We start from the raw sequence: 16,391 nt of genomic DNA, 5'->3' as shown, positions 1-16,391 counted from the left end.
TATTGTAAGAACCTTCTGAGACATAGCATTTAGCAGTAATAAATAATTTCTTAGTGTAAACAATTAAGTAAAAACAAAGCATCTTATACCTTATTATGTACCTAATTATCTAAATTGCTATAACCATTTAATAATGAAGAATCCAAAAAGTAAGGTGGAATTCCTCTTGAACAGTCTTAACAACAACTTAACAATTTGTTGCATATACTGAAAGGGGTGGGCACTAAGCCATGCTTTGGAAGTAACAACATGTGTTTTGCTTCGACTCTGTCGATCTCAACTAGATAGACTAAAGCATTAAGAGTGTCTAACAAACAGCTGTGCAACTTGCTAAAATAATTCTGAAAGGTCAAAAGTTTCTATCAGGTCCAAAGAACACTCTCATGTACATTATTAGATATCCTGGTTTTGTGTTGTGTTTTGGATTTCTCGTCCTTGTTTTTGTGGGCAGTAGAACTCTTATTGCACTCTGTTCCCAATATTGCAGGAGACTAAAGGTACTGTCAGTATGTTTGTTTTTAATGACTGTTTACTCAGTGCTTGAGGAAATTAAATCATTTTATCATCCAAAATTAATCTTTTGAGGATTTTGTGTTATGATATACGTATTTGAGTGTAATTGAATATATTGCAAGTTTCTTTAAGCAGGAACAGAAAAATATTGTTTTATAAGGCAGGACATTTCAAGTGGGCAACAAAGTAACAGTACTAACGTCCAGTGGCTGCTAATTCATGCATATTTTGACTAAAGGTGTTTATACTAGAAGACCGCAAAAGTATATATTTATAGATGAAATACGAGTTTTGTCTATTTTGCTCATGAGTACATAAAAAAGTCCACATCTCTGGTCCAGCTCTCTCCACCAGCCTGTCTCAGCTCCAAACCCACTCCGTAATTTAGTGAGCTTCTCGTCAGGCCTCTTTGAAGTGGCCAGTGCTCTGCGTCTGGGAGATGTCTTGATAACCCTCTCCATGCTCTTTCTTCTCTCCAGGTGCCTCTCCTTACCCTGGCGTACAAATTGATGAGGAATTCTGTTGCCGGTTGAAGGAGGGCACTAGGATGAGAGCGCCAGAGTATGCTTCATCTGAAATGTAAGAAATAGTCTTCATTAATTCTTTTTTCTAATGCAGCTGCAGCACATTTGTTCTCTATTCTTCCTTTAATATATATTCAGGTCCATAAGTATTTGGACAGGGACACATTGTTTTGTAAATTTGCTTCTGTACATCATCACAATGCATTTGAAATGTATCTATCAAAATGTGATTGAAACTCAAAAGTAGCTGGACAGTTGACAGTTTCGGTGGTCTGTTAAAGCAACTCAGCATTTGGTGATGTCCATGGGTTCCAGATCTCAGTCTGTACTCACTAAATTAATTGATGCAGAATTTTGATGGATTCTTTTTTTTTATTATTCATTATTCATCATGTACAGAGTCACTGTCCAAATATTTATGAACCTGGCTGTATATTGTCATCCCTTTCCTGAAGAGCTTTGAATTGACATGAGCTCAAAAAACGTCTGGTTTGACTCACCTGCCAGGGTGCAATATGTGTGTGCAATCTTTAATGTACCTTTAAGATACAAATGGTTCTTTGGGGGATCCTATTGCCACAGTGCTGCTGAACAGTCTCTAGGAGTTTTATGAGTACTTGGATTGAGTACAAAGGGAGTTCCCCCTCTCTCTTTCCCCTAGCCCCAGAACAACAACTGCTCAGGGTCGTTAGCAGAGACCTGTGCTCTCAAGCAAAGAAAGGCTCCTCGTATCAATACATTTGAAAAGAACATAAGCATCTGATTTCACTGCAGGGAAATCAAAGACTCCAGATGTAGATGGGAATAGGGCAATTACCCACAGAATGCAAGAAGTAGAGTGGAGCTTTTGATTGACAGGCGGTTCAGAAAATAGTGGCTGCTTGCCAGGGATCCAGTTCTGCCCCACCTGGGTAGCATTGGGTGGCTAGGCACAGTGACTGGACCCTGGGGCATCAGAGTGGGTAAGATACTCCCACTGTGGGTACAAAGTTAAATGTATAGCGTGCGTGTCTGATGTAACAATATATGAAAGGTTATCTGTTCTAACTCTGGAGAGGAAGTGGATTCGACAACTTTTTTGTCATTTGGTGGTGCTTTTAAGAGGCATTTTAGGGGGGGTGCTTTTGCATCCAGACTGAATGGCCTTACTCATGGACTTCAGGCTACAGCTCAATCAGAGGAGAGCATTTGCTGCCTGTTCCTAATCAAAGCCCTGCTGCCATCCCCATGAGGACTGCACTCAATCTACGTTTCTGAAACACGAGCTCATGCAAGCTGCTCACTCTCTAGTTGTTATGCAACTGAACTATGCCCAATTTCACCGTCTTATTCGCTTGGAAAGGCTAAACTCAGTGTTTTATGCACTATAACCTATAATGTTAAGAGGTCGCACGTTTGCAGCCATGCTTGCCAGGTGAAGGCAAATGAACATACAAAGAGGCCATTGCCTGGAGATGATGATTGGACATGACTTGCAAAATGTGGTCCAGACGTCAGGCTTTAGAGGTGAGGCGTCCGGCTGAATGCTGTGACCTGGTTACTCTGTCACACACCAAAAAGCAAAGTCTTTCCATTCAGCTGCAGATAAGGGTTAACCCCTTAAATGACAAGGGTCTATATGTAGGTACATGCTTTAATTCTATAGTTAATTTCAATCCTGCCTTCAATTATTGTGACAGTCGTTGTCACAACATAGCTTTCTAAAACTCTGCGTGCAAAATCCTTTTGATCTAATTCACCACAGAGACACTAACGTTAAGGACATCAATGTTATGTATTTGCTTTAATTTTTATATTTACTTAAAAATAAAAAAGAATTTGACTTTTTTTTTTAGAATATTTCTTCATTTTACTTGTGAGAACCAGTGGTTGTTTTTATTTTTTCAGAATTCTACAATTTGCTGTTGCTTTCAGGAAAGATTTTCAAGGTGGTCTTAGACTGCTGTAAAGAATAGTCAATCTTAAGATTAATAACTAAATAAATCTATAGTTTCAGGGATTAATATCATATGCATCATCATCTGTGACATCTTTGTTAGTGTAGTACTCTAGCCTCAAGAAAATGTGAGATATTGATCTGATGGGTAGGCCGCCACCCCAGTAAACTGCTATGACCCTGACCCTGACCCTGCTCTAACCCTCCTCATTATGTGTGTAATAAAAGGGATAAGTGATCCTGGGCGGTAAATCAGGTTGGACCGTGCAGAGTCATCCACTCAGTCTGATTCACTCTATCAAGAGTGCAGAGGCCAGTCTACCAGTCAAAGGTGAAAAAAACTGGAAGAAGAAAAGAGCGCAGACCTCCCAAGGCTCTCTGGATTCAGTGCAAATGAGCCACGACCAGCAGAAAACCACAGGTTCAGCTGAGACCATCTGAGGCTAAAGTCCATTAAAGGATTTTCAGTTTGTCTTCATTATAAGCTATGGGGGAAGTGAGAGCACATACCATGAATGTCCTGATATCTTGTTGATTTGAGCGGAACCACCAGTCACCATTTCCCAGACTTCCTGTTAGTCAGGAATTTCACTACCTGGTCGAGTAGAAGTACTTCCTCCAGCTAATCAGCTCTGCAGACCAGGAGAAGAATGTGTTCATTCATGCATTCTTTCTAAGCATAAACACACATGGGCAAAGTAAGGGAAGCTGGAGTAAGTTGTGAGACATATACTTGTACAATAATTTCCTCAAAAATCTGATTGGTCCACTCTGGTACTGATCAAAAGGCAGCGAAAAAGTCTAATCTGAAATCCAAATTGACCTTATTTTCTTGTTAGTTTATAACCATATGGTCAAATGAAGCAGAGCTGATCAGATCATGTAAGGGAATGTTATATATGCTATGCTTTTGTGTTAATGTTAAATTTCATTGGGAAGAGTAGAAGTGTGACCATATGTCTCAACTATCCACCACTATTATTATTATCACCACCATTAACCATCATTACTCTCATTATTCTTACCATCACTACTATGGTTATATTAGTTATTCTATATCATGATTATTATATTATGATATTATGATTATTTTGCACACTTGAGCAGTAGAACAGTCTTATGTGGTGGTTCGGTGACTTGTATCAATAATTTATAAACAGTTCTGGCCAGAGGAGGATGGGTCCCCTTTGTGAGTCTTGGTTCCTCTCAAGGTTTCTTCCTCCAGCTCTGAGGGAGTGTTTCCTTTGTGTCGCCTTTGGCTTGCTCACTGGGGGTCTTAGGTTTTCATGTCATCATGTTTTCATGTTGTTGATTTCTTTCTGATTATTGATTCTGTAAAGCTGCTTTTTGACAATGCCAGTTTACCCATCTTTAAACATCTACTACTTAGTTTTATTAAACTGTTAATCTAAAAAGGCTGTTACATCAAAAGATTGCTCTTATAGCTTGTAATTTGTTAAAGAGGCAGATCAGTTTTTCTGGCACACTTTGTCCATCCCAACAGTTTCCACAAACCTAAGAAAAACTAAATATTATGATACATATCGCATATGTTGAAAATGTCTCAAGGTAACGTGATATATTTCCACCATCTTGCCCTCCCTTAACGGAGAGCGGACTGTATTTGTACCTCCTAGTGCAACACCACCCATAAAACAGGATGGAGCTCAATCATCTCCCGCTCTCATTTACCAACATACTGGGCTTCCTCTTCAACTACAGCCTCCTTGTCAGAGTTCCAGCACCATTACAGACCTCAACAAATGAAAATTCTAATAACTGGCCCGTGAAATCCCACATGGAACAAGATGATGACAGCTCGTCAAAAGCAAGGAAGGCACCGCTCAGCACTAATGCTTACGCTGGGACCAGCAGAACGAACACAACCGGGTCGCTCAGGGAACCCACAAAAAATTATTAATGACTGGCCATAATTGGATAAAGCCAAATGAGCTGCAGAAACGTAAAGGTCAGGTCAGATCGCCGGTAGAGTCAGGGAGGTGGTAACTCAAGACGAGTTTGAGCGGCTGTTGCGGGGAGGAGATTTATCACCACAGTGCACACAACACTGTGTGAGTGCGTTTATGGTGGGCTTCTCTGGACTAACATGTTGAGAAACTGATGGATAGCTGTGTCAGGCCTTGTTGAATTCCAGTTCAGTCTGACACTTTACATTCATAGCTCACCATTGTTACGTGGGAAAACACCTCAGAAATGTACACAGAATTGACTCGTTATATTTAATTGGGTGCATCTTTTCCACACAATAATAATACACTACTAATTTTGTATTTTGGTTTGCTTACTTTTGACAGTAATTGTGTTGATGAATTGTACGCTAGTAGTGTAATGTTTGGGCACATATAACTGAAGGATTTCTCGTGATCACAATATCTTGTGATCTCCTAATCACCTGCGAAAAAATTTAACTAATTGTTTTGAATGCTGGTCTGCTGGCCAAACAACAACAGACCAGATTACACCAGCATAACATTGCTGTAATGCAAAATCTTCTTATTTTTTATGTCAGCTGAATCTGCCAGTTTAGCTTTACATGTGTAAGATTAGTTTTACGGACCAACAAAAATGCTCCGAAGAGAATTGGAGTAAAAACCTTTCACATTGAATTGTATATAAAGTTAGGAAATAATAGGTGTTTGCCTGACAGCAATGATATGCAAGTCAGCCAACACAACACCAGCACCACAAACCGGCATAAACCAGTTTAGATCAGCATAGAATTTTTGCTTGTCTAAACTTTTTTTCCTCCACCAAGTGTTTTCAGGTAGTCAGCAAGTGCTCAGCATTTGTAGCATATTTAGCCTGGGGAACTTGTTGGAAAGCATCCCAGGAGGCTCCTTATTAATCTGATGAGAGAACGCCTCAAAGCACAAGAGAAGCTACTTTGAAGAATCTAAAACAAAAGATACTTTGGATTTCTTTAACTGTATTTGGTCATATGTGTTAGTTTATATTGCAGTGTATGAATTGCATTAACAGACACTATCGCTGAACTCCTGTTATGTGTATGTGTGTTTTCTGTAGTTATCAGACCATGCTGGACTGCTGGCATGGAGAGCCACTGCAGAGGCCCACTTTTACAGAGCTGGTCGAGAGGCTAGGTGACCTGCTCCAGGCTAGTGTTCAACAGGTGAGTAAATCACACCACACCTGATTGACCATTAATCAGTTCATTCATTTATTCATTCATTCATTTATTCCTTTTTTCACCCACTCATTTGGTTATTTCTTTACTTTCATTCAGAGGAGTTCAGTTTTACAACCTAATGTCTCTGTGGTCAGATCTATAGCCAAAAGCAGGACCATTTATTAGGAGGAGGAAATCCAGCCCCATCCAGAATTTCTTTAGAGAAAAAAAAATTTAACAATGAGATTAGTCACTGGTCCGGTGAATGAGTCACTGTGCTCGGTACGCTCTCAGGAAGCGGCAGCTTTGATTGGACCTAGGTGCTCTAAGGACACGATGAGGAGCCTTGCCCAAGAGAGTGCTTTAGAGTAACTGAGAAGGGAAATTGCAATCAACAAGCTCATTCGCTTCCCTTTGGCAAAAGAAAGAAGAGAAGAAGTGCCCCAGTACAAGATAAATAAAAGTGTTCAAAACGTCCACATTGGTGCTGAAAACATTAAGTCAAGTCTGTGTTCTTATCGTAGCGTGGCCAAAGATTACACCCAAGAAATCTGCCCTTGAAGCCCAGACTAAACGACTGCACCTAGCTCTGGGCTTCTATTATCTTAAACCCAAAAATGTAAGTGTTAATCCTCCATTTACTGCCACAGGATTAATGAAGCACTTACTTCAGACTAATTTCAGTTAGAACCTGATGAAAGAGATGTGGGTTTTGGCACATCATTAGTCAGGGCCACTTCAAAGGGAGGAGTGTGAAATGAACAAAGCCTCCACTGTTAAGTGTTGATAAAGGAACAGGGGCAGTTGTCTTATATTAAAGTAGAAACCAGTGCAGAGGCAAAACAAGCTGGAACTGTACACATTGGATCCCATCCAGGACCTCACAGTCCATCTAAGGTAGGCCGGCCTAAGCTGGATATATAGGAGTCAACACTTCAGTATGAAGAGGATTTATTTAGTTTGATATTTGTCTTTTGTCTGCTGAAGTTCCTCTGTCTTGTTCGTACGGGATGTCTCCACAGGTCATATCCAGAGGGTCCGATTTCCCCCAACTCCTGATTACACCATACTACAATAGCATACGCATGGTGATGTCATTGTTGTTAAGGGGGCCTATATGAACAGTTTCACTCTGTGTTTCTATCAGGAGGGAAAGCATTACATTCCTATCAACACAGCCCTGCTGACCAAAGTGGATCCCTCAAACCCACACCCCATCGAAGAGACCTCCACGGGAACTGTCTCTCTCAGAGACTCAGGCAGCTCATGGTAAGTATACTGTTATATAGTTTATAATGTATAAATAAATAAATGGTCATTTGAACCAATATTTCACATAATTTATTTTTGTATGGCTGTTGAAACATGTAAAACAACATCTTCTGTTCTTTTTGTTCAAAGCGCATCGAGTGTCATAAATTTACTAACATTTCAATAGTATTCTTGGATATTTCCCCAATTCTTAACCTATTGTTGTTTATTTTCTAATTTTTAAATGGAAACAGATATGTAGTCTATGCTTTTGGATCCCTCTGCTTATCTAATTTGTATTTCATATATAGTTCATATTTATTAGGCAAAATACCACAGGAATCATGCCCTATATTTCTCTGCTCTCTTTAACCATTAATAACTATTTAAATTTAAGGATCGCTTGTGAAGAGAGCACCTTCAGCCTCTTCAGCCAACTCTGCAAAAAACACAACAAAACAAAATTCTAGTCTAGAAGTCTAGAAATTATCGACAGCAAAGCAGTTTTTTCCTAATTTTAATGCAAACTTCAGAAGATATGAAACTAATGAAGCTTGCACTATGCCTCTCACCACCACTCCATTGCAGGGTTTCCCTGAGTTCGTTAGGATATGGCTGTAGACAAAGAGAGCCCTGATTGGCTCCTGATAAGACATGTATACCAGTAGACCCACGTTGAATGTGCTGGTTACTCTATGGGCCCCTTAAGGAATTTCCTTCCCAGCCACAAACGCTGCCTCAGGATTTATGTCTGCTTAAGATAATATTTGTTCAACTCTTGTATTTTCACAGGTCCTCTAAGTGTATTTATTGAGGACGGTGTTGAAATGCAGCAATGACAGTTAACGCTAACGCTGAATTAAGCTGCTATCTGATAACTTTGACACTTAGGAAAAAAAGTGGAGCAAAATGGTCTTATTTTTATAGGCCTTCCACTGACAGCATAAACACCAAATTAGTTCTCAGTGTTTCTCCTTTTTTATTTTATTTACATTTTAGAAAATTGTTCATATATAGTGATTGAATTTGTTTTGTGTGTGAAATGTATTCATTATATCTCTGTCACACTAGTTATGTAAATATTATTCTTACAGAAATGATATCTATTCATGGCCTTTGAACTTTGCCAGTGTGCCAGACCAATGAACTTTTGCAAAATATAAATTCAAAAGAAATCACATTGCACCATTTATTTATGGTGCAGCATTACCCTAAATATTTTGAGGGGCCATATACATTTTAAACAGAGACTATAACGTTTTAATTCATAAACACTGTTGTGGTAATCTGATCATTTGATTTCCTCAGGAACATCAAGATTCGTCCAGACAGCGTTAAGACTTTCGATGAGGTAACCTTGGAGAATGGAACAAATGACATCCATGAGGTGAGAAGCTTGTTCTCACAGTCCCCTCACACACAAAACCCCACACGACCCTCATAAAAGTGGCCTCCAACAATTATACAAAGCACCTCGTGCTGTCAATGCAGTGCTATACAGAGAGCAACAGCAGTGTTTGTGCTGGCCTCCAAACTTTATTTTGTAAAAATGTACATTGAACCTCCACTACAGACCAACATTAAGTAAGAAATCATTAATTTAGAAAGATTTTAGCAACCAAAACATCAAAAAAAATATTTTTTTATGTTAAATGTAACATTGACCTTTTTATTTATATAAAATGTCAAATTATGAGCTAAATGTTACAATATGTAAATGTGGGATCCAAGAGTTTATATTCTTATCAAATTGAATAATAATATTGGTATAATATTTCCATGGTTATGTTTATTAAAATTAGCGTTGCTTCCAAACATTTGTCCTGCAGTATATTTCGATAGCTTGGTAAATATATTAACCAATTGCTTATTTTTGACTGTGTTTTCTCATGTGTCCATTTTCAGGGAGGTCAGACAGACAGTGGCATGGGTTTTTCCTCAGATGATTTGAAGACTCTAAAGCATTTGGAGTCCCTGACTCGACCCTTAAGCATCATGGCCCTGGCGTAAGTGCAAAATCTGTAATTCTACTAAGCCCCGTCACTCGCAGCATCTAGAGCCACAGGAAGAGGCCTGGCCACTGGCCCATCCCTGGCAACCCCCCCACTGGGATGGAATGTAGATGCCATAATTGTCATACAGTTTTTTGTCCCCCTCCAATGCAGCCCCCCTCTACCCCGACTCCAGTGACTGCCTCTTGCTTTTTAAGAGGTGGCTGGGCGAGAGAGTCTCGGAGACAATGGCACAGTGGAGGGATATTGCCCAAGGTGACAAACCCAGCAGCTAGAAAACAAAAGCGAGCCTGGAAGTGTGGCTCGTTAAAGCCAGCTACAAGGACTGCTGACTAACGTCTTTGTCTGCACCGCCTAGAAGGCACTGGCTTCTCACTTACTAAACTTAAAACATGCATTCATACCAGAACGCTTCGAATCAATGAGGAACACTAGAACGTCGCCTGCTTAAATCCCCTGCCAGGAGCCTGTCCACGTTTGCTGCAGTCTGGCAAGTTTTACTCATTACTCTGCAAGCAGCACTTGGAAGATCATAGAAAAGTCCTGGAGTTCGGCTTGCACAAATCACACTATAGTGAGTGTGCCTAATGGATGTTATCAAGTCCACATAGGCTTTTTGCCTCAAAAAAATTCATTGAAAAAGATTCATTGTATTGACTCAATTCAAAATACACACATCACTTGCACAAGAAATAAAATACATGACATCAGCACAATTACTGTCAAAAGCAAGAACACTGAAATACAAGCTTGTGTTGATGTCATTATCCATGTATACACATCTGAATCAGTTCAGTGCATCACTTTTTTAGTGTGGGCTCTGAAATTGAGAAAGCTCTGTTAGTTGGTGAAAAGGTCTTGGTTTACATTATTTATAGATTCACTCTGCCTTTGCTGGACTGATGAAAGATAGAGAGACTCCTACAAGAGACTGCACAATTTGTCACACACAGTAACCAGAAATAAGCAGGCAGTAGCTTTAAATGCTCTCATAATAAAGGCCTAAGGTTTAAGAGGTTTAATGAAATCTAATTTAAGCAAATATTCTACTGCTGTTCAGTAATACACTCTTAGACTATTAAAAAAAAGGTATCCTCGAACATAAGTGGACCATAATCTTACCCAATTCTGCTGCAGTTATTGTTGTAAGTTGCATTGATGCGACAATAAATAGTAAATAACTGGAAATGTTGTGTAGCTTCATTTAAGACACATTTGAAATGTGTTGTTCCTTATGAGGGTATGTTTACATGGTTTGTTCTAAAAGGAGACATGGCAGTTCCCTTTTTCAGACATTTCTAGTGTATCAGTGTAGTGTATTTCTAGTTGTAGTGTATCAGACCTAGTTTCATTTATTATGCCCACAAGAGTCGGAATGTAAGAATGAGAGATATAATTACGTCTTCAGTAAAACTCTGCAGGAAATTCAGAATTAAGAGTTACTTAATTAGTGGACATTTAATGTGTTAATAAACATTACTATCAGATGTCTCTTGAGAAAAAAATACAATTTCCTTGTTTATTTATACAAGATTAGTCCCAGCTTTTTGGCTAGGTGCATAGTTACAAGCATTTAAATTCAGTTTAGAAAAGTTTCTAGTTCAATTTTTTCAATTTCTATTTTTCTACAAGGCTATTTCAGCTCTACGTTTTTAGTCAGATGTGTGTGTTCATTCCACCGCTGTAGTTGTCTTGACTCGTGAAAAAAATGTAATTAATCTCAAAACAGGCACTCCTGAAATTTGATATGAGCTTACGGCCTTTGTTGTCTTCCATGTGATAAATGAGGCAGGGAGGGAATACTTCATTAAAAACACTTAGCCTCCCCGCAGCCATCGTCTCTCCGGCCCTCGCATTATTCCATCTACAGTGCTCCCCCTTCCACCTCACGCCTGACATACAGAAGCTGGTTGAAGCCCGCAATCAGTTGGCAATATCTTGCCCATGTTGCCAAAGCCTCCCCTGTGGGGTAAAAAGAGCCTCACAGAATGATGTATATATTGTAAGAAGGTGGCCCCTGCTGAGAGACCACTCGATCACTGCCACCTTTGACCTTCTAAAGCTTTACTGGCCCGTCTCAGCTCCCCTGTAACGCGCCCTCTGCATTGTGTGGGTGAATTCCACCTGGTGCTCCTCCATTCAGTAGGCGCATGTGCTTCGACAGCAAATGTATCAAGGCATTATATGTGCTCTTAGAAAGGCCTAGAATGCATACACCTCCAAAAACATGCCAGTCCATGTATTGACTAATCACACTGCATACTTGACCATTTACTCCTGTGCCCTTTTGGGGGCAGGGGACAACTGTTTCAGAAACCCATAGCAACAAAGAGACAGCTCAATTTCAGTGACTCCTTAACTGTCATGAAGTGCGCATGGGAGTTTACACATTGTAACGTCCACAAAAAACATATAACTCAAACGTTGTGCGATTGGCATACACTAGATTCAGCTGTGTATTGATAAGGACCTGGCGAGATGATATGTACCACAATACAGAGGTTCAATATATTCAGTATACTGTAAGCTGACACTATATTGTGATTTATAAAAAAAACTCATTTTAGAGTATAAAAAACACAACCAGATGGAAAGGAAAAGTTACATTTTCCTACAGTCAGAACAACAAGATCCGAAGACAAAATGAGCCACTGTCTGCCACCAATCTTTTACTCTAAGTAAAACTGTGTTTCTAAGAACCAATACTTCAGTATATTTACTTACACCTCTAAACCTTTGTCCATAAGTTTCTGGACTCTTAATCAGTATTTCGTCTGAAGTAGTTTGGGTACTGATGTCGGACGATCAGTTCTGGATCACAAACGCCACTCCAACTCTAATTCTAAATGTACTGTATGGAGCTCAATTACTCCAGAGATCTCCTCTGATCCACAGTCCAGGGCCTGTGAACTTTATACCCCTCTTGCTGAGGCTTGTCATTGGGCAGGTTGACCCTACAAACACTGCAGGAATTAGGAATGCTTTATTATTGAGATTGTACAAGCTGTGCGTGTGCAGTCGAATGCTTAAAGTAGCTGACTTAATTAATTTGTCATTAAGTAGAAATACATGCATTTGGACATAAAATGTAGCTTCACAGGATAAGGAAAAACTTCTTCGCATCTGTTAATGTAAGAAAAAATTTAATGCCATTGATCCATTTATCATAAAAAAAGAGCAGATGACTTTATTGGATTTAAAATGGTAAAATGGTAGATGGTACAAATATAGTAAATGCAAGCTTTTCACATGACAGTGTTGATAAACAAGGTACTTAAATTGTGCTGTATGTTTTCCCCCTGCTTCAGGATGAAGAGCAAGAGTAAGGAGTCTGTTCTGTTAGAGGGGGAGAAAGAAAAGTACCCACTTCCTGTCCCTTCGCTGGACTTCAGTCTGGAAGACTCTTCTCTAGATCCAGAGCTGGAGTGCCACAGCCCACCACCTGACTACAACTATGTTGTTCGCTACTCCACCCCACCCGTCTGAGTTTGCCTCAACCCGAAGGCCACCAGGACTCGGCAATCCCTTACCGAACCCAGGCAAACCCCGCTGACTGACCCTTAGACATTATTGGTTCTTTTTAATCCATTTTCTTTCTTTTTTTTTAACTAGGCCAGGAAAAAGATGGCATGTCATTTGCTCAGTAAGATAGCTGATGAAAAAGGCCTTAGTACTGCTACCTAACATGTATCTTGGCACTTTTTCTGAAAGAGATCCACCGGTGTACAGTAATAAGAGCGTGTACTGCCTCCTAAAAGCTGCTGAACCATGTCGCCCTGCACCACTGTGATAGCCACAGATACAGCTATAGACCACCTCAGGTATTTCTGTTATCTACTGTGAACACGAGAAGCACAACATGTTTCAGCTATAGCATACATTTCTTCAGTCAGATCTCATCGTCTTACAGACTGGTGGCTGGTGTTTTAGATGACTCGCGCAGTCAGGATGGAAAAAATAAGAAATTCCTTATTGCTTTACTAATCTGATTATTTTAATGTTAAGAAACTGGAAAGTTATTTGATATTTTATTTTACTTTTATTTAGATTTTTTATTTTTCGATGTGTACTTAAGCTCTTGAATGTTTGTTTTTTTTATCATTGGATACAAAAACAACCCTGACTCGCTAAAATTGTACACGTTTTTCTGTTCAGGCTTCAGCATTTTATATTTGCATTATTTTTTATGATGGCAATTCATATAGTAGCCTCTAGATTCTAATTCGAATCTGTCAAAATTAACACTGTGCTTTAACTGACTGGGGCAAAAAACAAGAGTTTGCAGGTGGATAAAACCTGATCTGAGGGTCGAATGTTTGTCCTGTGTCCTTGATGCTCCTAATATGAAGGATTTTTAGCAGACATTTAGTGTGTCTAGCTGTACCTGACAGCTTCTGCCCAAACTGTTAACAAAATCTTCAATAGTAGAGCAGAGTAGTGATAGAGTAACTAATCCATGCACCTTTAATGTGAAACATTCTGAAAGATTAAACGCAGAGTCATCACACTAAAAGATTTTGTCTGTCCTGCCTTTCATTGATACACGGTCACATTTCACTGTCTAATACCAGGCTTGTAGGCTGTTTACACTGTATACATGATAACTGCGGGAAATGGTAATATTCCACTTATTAACCAGTTTATCGAGAACCTTTAATGGGAACACAATTGATCCATGTTTGTGTTATAATCCTACTAGGGCTTGCAGGGCAGGCTAAAGGAATACTAAATGCATATAATATCAACAGGCTGGTCACTACATATTAATGGTCATCATAAATTATAGCAGAAGCGTGTGCACACTTGTAGGTAATGCCAGTATTAACTATGTCGTAACGATTGTACAGAACTAAAGAGATGTGTGGCCTTGCATTAGTCAAGCCAGGACTGTAGCCATCTAGCCAAAGGAGAGAGCTGTTACTCCATGTTTGTTACTTGTATCATTTTATGTATTTGCCAGTATTGCATTCAGTGGTTGATCAGACCACCTTCCAAACCAAATGTACTGCCAAATAATATTTGTATTATTGATGACTGATTTGTGTCCATTGAAAAAAAGTCAAATGTATGCACTGAGATTTTCTATGTATTTTGTTTTGCATTATAAATGTATTTTAATATTAACCAAGCATAAATAAAGATCTATATATTTATATATAACAGCATATTGTAGCCTAATGATTTACTTAAAAATGCTCACTCACACACAGGCAGCAGCACATCATTGTTGGTCTGTATGAAGACCTGTATCTCCATTTTTGCTGTTTTATACTTTTTCCTACATTTAAATCTGTGAAAATTTCACAAACAGACCAATACAAATGCTCAGAAATGACTTGGAAATGACTTTTGGTTGTTTTTTACATTTTTTGATAAAATCACAGAAAACTGAATTTGGAATTTGTTCATTTTTGTCATGAAATATTAATGCATAAACACAGCTTCTGTTCTTTAAAGGGGTCTCTCATTTTTCAGAGAAATCTGCAGGGAGATTGTTCCACACCTCCAAAGTCCAGCCTTAGAAGTTTGAGCATTTTCTGCTTCTCACCATCCAAGGGATCCTGAACACATTTACTAATGTTAAAGTCCAGACTCAGACTCACATTGTTGATTGTCTTTTAACAGTGGGAGGATAAACAGAAACACCTGTGGATGTTTTCTTGATTTTCTCCTCTCTCTTAAAGGTGAACATATTTAAGTTGTAGAAGTGTTTGTGATCCACCGAGACTTGCAAGGTTGTTAGAATTACGTTTTCTGTATAATTGTAACACTTTATTGAACCTCTTTCACTTATTTCTGTTCCTCTTCCTTGTGCAAATTGAGTATCTAATCCTCTCAGAAGAATCTCCTATAAAATGAATGACCTGTTTGACTGGAAATTAGATGAATGAAGACTGGTGTCTGACTTACAGTACTGCTAATCAGTCTTAAAAGCCCAGTATCAAAGCACAGCCGGTTTAATCCTAAGCAATAAAGAGAAATTTTAGACCTCAGGGGTAAAATTAAAGAAAAGAACAATGTAAATCATAACTGGAACATCCTAAAGCTCACAGTAGCTCCATTGCCATTTTGCGCAGCACGGGTTTTGGGCCGGTGAGACTCATGTTCGATCAGTCTGAATATGTTAAAGCTTTGGTGTATTTTTGCTTTGGTTCTGAAAAATCTGAAGCAAATGAATCTTCATGCATAATAGCTACAGTTTCTGCATCTCATTACTGTACAGCTTTCCACTGGATCGTGTTGAGGACTTTATGCCCCTCTTGCTGAGTATTGTCATTGGGCAAGTTGACCCTACAAACACGGTGCAGGAATTAGAGATGCTTTATTTTTGAGATAATAATCTTCCCGTATAATAGCTACAGTTTCTGCATCTCATTACTGTACAGCTTTCCACTGAATCGTGTTCAGTGTTTTTTTTAGACTGGAAGGTGGTCAGGCCGTGTGTCACCAGTGTGGGCCCTTCCTCCAGCTCCTTGGCCAAGGAGACACACTTCCTGAGTGGGGCGAGGTGTCGGCAGTCTGTCTGTCACCAGGACAATACCTCTTCCAGTGGGAAAGGAAGGCTCTCTTAATCATTACCGTCCCAACACAAGGTTTCCTTTGGGACAACAGTGCCCACCAGCAATGATACTGGGCGTGTCCAAAAAGATCTAGTGTATTTACTAGAAATGTGGCATCATTATTAAACAGAAAATAGAAGACCGACTTAGATGAGCGGTGTAAGTTACACCCAACTGCAGAGGATGCATAAGATGTAAACTGATTTAGGAAAGTGAATTGCAAACAAAAAGGGGAAGGATGTTGGGAAGCTTCAGAAATCTCTATCTGGATATTAACATACACCTACTGTTTTCCCATACAAACACATCTTATCTGCAAAATAGAAGAGACGTGTCATTCATCATTTATGGCATTTAGCTGACACTCTTATCCAGAGCGACTTTTAAGGTTACTTGTATTACAAAGGTGGGCCAATGTAGTGTTAGGAGTCTTTCCCAAGGACTCTT

At 39.3% G+C, this 16,391-nt stretch overlaps 1 protein-coding gene across 1 annotated transcript in view; it reads left to right on the top strand.

Annotated features, from left to right (window-relative positions):
* The window catches only part of kdrl (kinase insert domain receptor like), a 58,220-nt gene extending 43,676 nt beyond the window's left edge, over nucleotides 1–14,544 (top strand). The window contains exons 25-30 of the mRNA XM_072664091.1: nucleotides 993–1,092; nucleotides 6,019–6,124; nucleotides 7,269–7,390; nucleotides 8,681–8,759; nucleotides 9,278–9,378; nucleotides 12,693–14,544. Of these exons, the coding sequence (XP_072520192.1) occupies nucleotides 993–1,092; nucleotides 6,019–6,124; nucleotides 7,269–7,390; nucleotides 8,681–8,759; nucleotides 9,278–9,378; nucleotides 12,693–12,870 (686 nt within the window). The 3' untranslated portion in view covers nucleotides 12,871–14,544. The remainder of the gene's footprint in view (nucleotides 1–992; nucleotides 1,093–6,018; nucleotides 6,125–7,268; nucleotides 7,391–8,680; nucleotides 8,760–9,277; nucleotides 9,379–12,692) is intronic.
* Nucleotides 14,545–16,391: the final 1,847 nt, after the last annotated feature.

Source organism: Salminus brasiliensis, chromosome 19 (genome assembly GCF_030463535.1).
Source record: "Salminus brasiliensis chromosome 19, fSalBra1.hap2, whole genome shotgun sequence".
NCBI lineage: Eukaryota > Metazoa > Chordata > Actinopteri > Characiformes > Bryconidae > Salminus > Salminus brasiliensis.
The sequence above is the reverse complement of the archived record's forward strand: the minus strand, read 5'-3'. Positions and strand labels throughout refer to the sequence as shown.